Source organism: Euwallacea fornicatus, chromosome 38 (assembly GCF_040115645.1).
Source record: "Euwallacea fornicatus isolate EFF26 chromosome 38, ASM4011564v1, whole genome shotgun sequence".
In the NCBI taxonomy this organism is placed as follows: Eukaryota; Metazoa; Arthropoda; class Insecta; order Coleoptera; family Curculionidae; genus Euwallacea; species Euwallacea fornicatus.
The window spans coordinates 894,522-902,492 of NC_089578.1; the positions used below are offsets into that span (position 1 = coordinate 894,522).

Consider the following 7,971-nt stretch of genomic DNA (forward strand, 5'->3'; position numbering starts at 1 on the left):
TAAGATCTGATAAAACTCTAAAAACGTCCACTTTAACAGTTTCTGTTCCAGTTTTTTGCTACGTGCCAGCGTCCGAGCATTCCGCGACGATTTTTCAAAAGGGCCGAAAAGTTCGATTTTCGATAGAGTTCGACCCATATCAATTGATTTTGCCGGCGGAAAGGGCCCTGGTCGAAAGTGAAACGGGATCGGTGACCATGAACACGTATTTTGGTCGGCAGTTCGTAGATTTTCGGGTCCGATTTGACTTTTTTGGAATTGGACCTCGTTGGACGGATTTTCGAAAAAATGGTGGAACGCGTCTGTCGGATAGTCGAAGGTTCTCGCACTCGTCGTCCAGCCACGTCGCTCAATATCAATAACTCAAAACCGCTTGAAATTAATCGGAAATTCCAAAAACTTCCATTCGCGTTCCCTCGAATTGTTCAGAAGTTCCAGATGATTCTCCTGAGGTGCCGATAAATCGATTTTTCTTTCTTTGCTCGCAGTCTTGAGACGACCAAGATTCAATGAAGTTTAATTAAAGAGTTTCTCTGAAGTGAAAGCATCATAACCAATACAGTTTCGAGACACCTTTGATCTAGCAAAATAAAAATTTGTCAAAGCACAGATGAACAGGGACGTAATGTACAGGGTGTCGCGAATTGACGGGCCAATCCGCTGGCGACAGGCTCCTTGAGAGAAAATAATTAGATGAACCTCCCTCTGCGACTTTTTTCTTTTGCGCCTCGTACTCGTTATACGGAGTGTTGAAGTTGTTAAAAAAATTAATTTCGCTAACAACTTCGGTGTTTGTCGACATACTTCAATCGGGGTTTGCGGTGGTGCGCAGTGCGACGAAGCGCACACTTTCCACAATTTGGGTAAAGAAAAAATCGAAACCGAAGTGGGCGCATTGGGGGGGTCGTGGACCCATCCTCCCTGCCGCCCCCCATTTTTTGCGCGCGCCAGCGGCGTACGTGTTTAATTTTCCAAACTAAAGGTCGCTTTATTTTATTTATTTTTTTATTCTAGTAAAATTCTAATTTCCCCATCAACGGCAACTGGCGTCGCACACCCATCCACCATTTGCCCATTTTCATTTTTAACTCGCCACGTCAGAGAACCTGGTCTGGACTCTTTTTCCTCGTGAAAATGAAATACTACGTATTTTTTCAAAACCATTTAATTGCCCACCCGTGGGGTGAATACTAAAAGTTAATGTTTACTTCACCAGCGGAATACTAATGAGACGATGCTGTAAGCAACTAGTTCTGCACTTTCAGTCTTGTCCGATGTGGGCAATTTAGCAGTTAAGGAACAATTAAAAAGCACGCATTTAGGTGAGATATAATGCGGTTTGCCTAGTTTTTCGGCAGTAAACTGTGTTATGTCACCTTAGAATGCCTATAAAGTGTTCGCAGACATGCGAATTCTGCACGAGCAAACAACGACAAAAAAGCGCAAATTTTAAGCGCGAATTTGACCATATTGCAGTTTCGCATTGCAAGAATTTTATATTGACTCCCTGTCACCGACGTCCTCCATGCGCTCCGTCCCCCCCCTTACACACTTCACTACCACCGAGAATCGCAAATTCAGCTCCGAGGGTACGGACTCACGTGAAGCTCTCAGCTCTTCTAATAAATCGCTCACTCTTCGGCAGCTACCAACTGGGCCATCTTCATGGCATCTCTTGTAGCACAGCGACCGACATTCTTCGTTAATTAATTCAATTACGTAATTATTGTAGTTTCTGAAACTTTCCTGTTTTATATTGACTCGCTAAACCTGCTTCATCAATTATGAAGGCACCAAATAGGATACTTTCTCTTTCAAATGATTTAATATGAAGTTTCTCGTTCTCTGCAGGATATCACTTCCAAATTTGTATTAAAATTTAATAAAATCTTGCTCAAGACGAATAAGTTCGTCGCACCGATATAAATCCATTTAGGCCGGAGATTCGTTAATGTATTTCAAGTAGGGAAGAAATTACACCAAAGGCTCAATCGACGTGTTTTGCATATATCCACATACCTCCAAATTATCATTTAAATTAAATTAAGAGCTCAGTTGCCGGGAGTGCAACCCATAAACCAGGAATCCATTAATGGTATTTAAATACAACCCATTTTAATATCGGCATGTTTATATTCTAATGTATGCATTTTATATCTCTAACAGTTTTTAAGATCCTCGAATTGGACACGAATGAACGCCATTAAGACAAATTCCAATTTTATTCTTGAAATTCTCATTTGCCACCATTACGCCACTGCTATCTCATTCTGCTCCCCTTATCTCGCATTATATGCTCTTCTTCGTTTATTCTATGAATATAGATAGAAACGAACGTTATGATATCGGTTTTCCGGCCTAAGTAGTCAGCGGAGCTCTGGATGCAGTCGCACGTATGTCGCGTCTTCTGTCTTCCTTCAGTGGCGAGTACTAGAACAAAATGGCGGCGTGCCAGGGGCGGTCGTGGTTAGCTCGACTGGCGCGTCGGACAGTGGCGGCAAGTGAGAGTTTCAAAGGGCAAAATTAGGGATTTCTCTTTAGTTTTAAAAAATTTGCGCGCGCCGAGCGGCGACAGTGGTGGCAAACGAGGGCGAGGGGACAAAATTAGCGATTCTTGTTTAATTTTTAAAATTCGACGTCGGCTAATTTCGTTCCTACGTTTTTGAAGGGGCCTCGACGATTTTCCCGCCCCTCTTCCGGCAATGCATTTTCCAACTAACAACGACGATTCGACCGCAGCTTGACCGAGCAGCGAAATAAAAGAAATATGGCGGAGGAAATGTCTTGATCTATTGAAATTGGAGCGTAAATTATCAAGGAGGAATTTTCCCCGCATGCAGAAGGAGCCAGTGTCACATGAGTTATTCAAATACAGAATACGAAAGGACCTTCGATTACTAAAAGTATCCGAGTGTAGGTCATCGGACACTTAAAAAATAGGTCGGTTATCCCGTTGCTGCGAGGACTGATGAAAAGAAAAGAGGTTCCCGGTTTAGAAAGGCCCGTTACCCTTCATATTTTACCCTGCTCCAGCTTTGATTCTCGCCAATAAATTTCTTCACAATCCTTATGTTGTTACGGCACGGCGACGGAACACGTCGTCTCGCCAGTATTTGTCTCGGAGCTACGAGGAAACGTCAGTCTAGATGATGCGAACAGAAGACCAATGGTCAAAATTGATTTTTTTGCTTTTCTGGATTAACCTGACCCGCGACGTCTTCGTCTAATCGATATCCGCATCGTGTCGGTAGCGACTCGCATGTTGTGACTTAAACGGAACGTTTTGCACAATTCCCATTTGAAATGTCCACGTTAACGTTCGTGATTAATTGAATTTTTAAATGTGAAGTTTTCGGTGGTGCGTGTGAATGCGGCCCCGGTAACAACTCCGATATCTAGGATGAAAGAGGATGAATATTTACTACCCAATTACAGTGGCTACCGATCGTTAACAAAGTATCATTAGCGAACATTTTGTTTTATAAGCAATGGCTAAAGGCGAGATATTTATTAGCGTTTCAGCTGCCATTTTGTGCGATCTGCAACGGAATAATTAAATTGATACTCCTTTCAGATGGGAGTTCTCCCGTAGAACTCAAAACGGGGGTGAGAGATGAGCACGGTAATGGGGGCGTCATTGGGATTGGGAGAAAATGGATTTTCGGTGCGAAAGAGGGAACACACGTCTCCATCGCTTTATGTTCAGAATTTCTCAAAAACGTCGCGATACACACGGAGTTCGAGGGGAAAAAATGGAGAAGTACATTTATCCACTGCACGTCTGGCACGTTAAAAAATGTCCGATTAAGAGCAGGATTTGACGTGTACGGGCACTTCCTTCAATTTTGAACTTACGCGGGACCTTCGGTCCTACACGCGTAGCGAAACGGACAGGGACATGATAAACGTCATACGCCTCTCTCCATAAGACGGCTTAGCGACCGATCCGGGGAGCGCACGGAATTGAACAGCTACAACGAAGTTTCCATAAGGCAAATTAGCGCTAAAAAATTACCTTAAGGAAAATATAAATCGGCCTCCATGCGAGCAGAAAGTTGAAGGAGTTCCGCGTGTAAATGGAGGAATGTGGCGCAATGGACGATGGTCAGCGGTAGTGACGATAAAAATAAATAAGCCGCGAAAAATAATAAATAAGTGCGTGTGGTGGTTGTGCGTTAGGGGAGGTTTCCAGAAAAGCTCATATCCAGCTCTCGCTCTTAAGTGGATAGTTCGCCTGTGACGTCAAGTGCCACAAAATCTATCTGCTATCCAGGTGCTTCCTATGGAAAGTGGCTGCACTTTATGGCATTCTTATAACAGGGTAAAAGCAGTATTTCAGTACTTCACTCACGATGAGCGTAAAACTCGCGGTTACGGTTATTTGAAATTTGCTCACCAGCAAAGATGGAGTTGCAAAACGGACATTTCGACTTGAGATTTCGTGCGTTTCAAAGGCTCCGACGTGGCGATCGTCCGATCCAACAGACCCATTGGACGGCAATTCCCAAACACACTGTACGCACTTGCTCCACGAATTTTCCACCATTTTAATAACGCGCTTTCCGACCTCGACGTAGTGATTTGTTTAAGTGGACAAATCTCCTACAGCACGTTATGCCGTAAGAAACTTGTTTATGCCTCGGTTTTATGGCAATGAGGTTTACATAGGATTTTCTCGAACGACCACTCTGAAGTGACCCTAAAAATTCCGGCATATGCGCTGATGTAAGATGAAAGCTGATCGCTTTCCTCTTGTTAAATCAAATGTTCGAATTCGAGTAAGTGCGAGCTTGAGGACGCCACGGCCGATGGTTAATGCGTGTCAATGCTCCTGACCATCGTGGGCTATTTATTAGATAAAAGTCGATGGATGCGAGACCGCTATGATTAGAATATTACGTTCATTATTTCGCATACTACAGAAAGGTTGTGCCCGATTGCTACTCAGCTTGAAATGAACAGAACAATCATGGATTTTGTCTGAGGCACCGATCGATGAACGATGTAACTCGCGAATTGCGAAGTGAGAGGAAAAATGAAGGCGATTTGAACAGTCATTTTGCATTTCATTTTCCCGTCTGGGAAAAAAGAAACACAGGTACGTGAATATTTACTACTCGTTTCAGGCATTGCCCGTGCAACGTTCCGTATCTGTGGATTTTGCCCAGGTCAATAAAACGTTACCAAATTAACGTTTTAAAAATAACATTATCTACGAGCCAATAAAGAGTTCATTTGATGTTGTAAAAACGTCGTACTAACGTTTAAAACGTTATAATTACGTTACGCTAACATGTTAATGCTATTTATGTGTTCGCCGGGGTTGCGAGGCCTATTAGACCCTACAGGGGATGCTAACGGGGGATTAGTTTTGATTTCGTTTTTGCTCAGTGCGGGCACTTGGCGTCGGCTGAACGCATCTTTCTCCGCAACTTCCCACCGTGAGATATCCACGAGCTTTCTGGGCAGATACTCACGCGAGTTCAAGCAGACGATTTTGGTGAGGGAGATGCAATGTCAGCGAGAGCTTTCGACAAATCGTGAACTTTAGTCCAAATTTCGCCGGCGATACACTAATAATGAGCTTGATAGTAGACACTTAAAGCACATGGATAAACGCAAAGTTGCCGCAAATGCTCCCGGCCACCATCGACTTGGAGAGTTGCGCTAAATGGAGTTGGTCGCGTTCGTTCGACTTATCACCACATTGTTATTTCGCGAAAATCTCCCCATGAGCGTCTTTACTGTACTCTCCCGAGAGCTCCGTGTTCCGCGGACATGATCGTCGGGGTGCACAGTCTTACTCTTTAATGGTAAGCTCCCTCACGTCCGAACGCCACGAAGGGCCGATTCGGGCCTACCTCTAACGGTTGCCCCATACCGAACGGTTGCGGATACCTAGTGCTTTAAGTGCCTAGTATGAAATGGTCGTACCTTATACAAGTACTGGTCAAACATCCTACAAACGTCAACGTCACTTCCAACGCAATACGTGGCCTCCATACTATCACAATTCCCAATGAGAGTAGTGATCGAAGCCACAATCGGCTTTAAATGTTCCAGCGTTGTGGCTTTATTGCTCCAAGATGAATTATCAGACTATGTAATGAAAATAATCCAAAATAAAGAGCGTCTTATACAACAACAAACCACAACAGAGTCACTGTCCGCGTGTCTGCCTCAGCGTGGTCAAAACTCAAAAATCGCGCGCGCGTAAACGGGCGCTTAACTTCCGGTGCAGGTAAACGTAACCGTGGTCCGACGGACAGACTAAGCGAGGTGCATGTCGCTTACGTATACGTCGATTTAATGTGTAAAAGCTCTGTTACGTCTCTGTCGCGATCACAACGTGGAGGAAGATTGGGAAGGAATACGCGGCGCGAGCTCTTCGACTCGGTGGTCTCGAACCCCTCCCCAACTGCACGTCGGTGGAAAGCTGCGCCAAGAAGGAGAGAACTGGAGGGCCCCGCGTCGTGCCGTTGAATCTCAAAAATCCATGAAAAAGGAATAAATAATATTATAACATACCCTTTTGTAATAGTCCCCTTGACGGTTAAACTTAGGTCAGGTCTCGGCTTTTTCTTCTTTGTTTGCGCGGTAATGAATTTTCTCGCGCTTTTACTGAAAGATACATGGATTTTTTTTCCATTGGTGTCCCAACGAAAATTTGTTGTACACGAGTAAGCAGCGGCAGGACAGAATAGGGCCCAACGTTGAAAGGCCGAGTGATTTCAGAAAGCGTATGGCTGCAGAACGCTCTGGGCAGTAGCACTGCGAAAGGTCATAATGCATTTTTCATTGCGTACACGCCATAATCGAGTAATCTTTATGACGCACGCACTGCCGGTTGCTGACGGAATAATTCTGACTTTGACAGATTAGTGACACTTCTCGACGCGTAAAATTATATGTCGCTGCTGCACTTGTAATGGGAGATGTTGCGTGATGGTCGTGTATAAGGGCCCGTCGCACAAAGCACAGCGCCACGCGTCGACTTTTGCGCTATGCAGCGCATGCTTGTAAGGTCCCAGGACCGTCTCCCGATGTAAAACATCATCAAAAAAGCTGCGGCGCGAGACGAATGGGGAGTGGTGTTTAAAACGTCAATGCCAACAAATTTACGGAAATTTCTTAGAACGCATATACGGGATGTTTCATTTAAAGTGGCGCGAGCCACCATCTCCGAAATCACATTTAAAACCAAAACAGTTCCAAAACGACGTTGCTTGTCATGGACTGGGACGTCCGAGATACATTTTCACCCAAGGTCACCTAAATGACATTTCAAGGTCAACTTTGTTTTTTTTTCTTTTCAATTGTTCGTTGCAAACTTGCAACAACCTGAAAACGTTAAGCGTTTTTTGCTGAAAAAGCTTCTGCCTGCAACTCTCCAGATGTGATTAAAAATTGCTTCTAGACGTTCATCGGTCGAAGCAATGAACCGTTCGCATCGCGACATTTTCCAGCTCTCGTGGTAAACGATCTCGAAACATTTCAAAGCGTTTCTTCAGTGATTGCTTCACAAGCTGCTGCGGTGCGGTTTTTCGTATCATCGGGAGCTGTTAGGACTCGTACGTACACTTTTCTTCACTCGAAGAAAAAGTCCGATGGGGTCAGGTCAGGTAATCTGGGTGGCCAGTTCACTGGACCCATTTGGCCGTTTTCATTGGTGGCGGCTCTTGCGCTGGTCTTTTTTACGTGTCTCCATGTCGTCAGTTTCAAGAAATTTCTCGATTATTCGATAAAAAAATTTGACGACTAGGGCCATGCTCTTCGGGGAATTGTTGCGCACGAATGCGATTAGCTTCGGCGCCGTTTTTTTGCTCTATTTAGCTAACACCACGTGGATTTCGCTTTCTTTAGAGAAGTTCTCTATTTCCGCACTTAAATTAACAACTTTAGTTGTCAAACAAATAATTAACTTCATCTTAAAGATGCGTTTGAAATTTGTAAAGTCGATGAGAAAAAAAA

The 7,971-nt window shown here is 44.2% G+C and overlaps 1 protein-coding gene across 2 annotated transcripts in view; it reads right to left on the reverse strand.

Annotated features, from left to right (window-relative positions):
- Positions 1–6,388, reverse strand: part of LOC136349475 (TOX high mobility group box family member 4) — a 114,616-nt gene extending 108,228 nt beyond the window's left edge. The window contains exon 1 of one of the 2 annotated variants that reach the window (XM_066301047.1): positions 5,935–6,388. In XM_066301047.1, coding sequence (XP_066157144.1) covers positions 5,935–6,003 — 69 coding nt within the window. In that variant the 5' untranslated portion in view covers positions 6,004–6,388. The remainder of the gene's footprint in view (positions 1–5,934) is intronic. The other variant, XM_066301052.1, reaches the window with a different exon arrangement.
- Between the last annotated feature and the right edge of the window lie 1,583 nt (positions 6,389–7,971).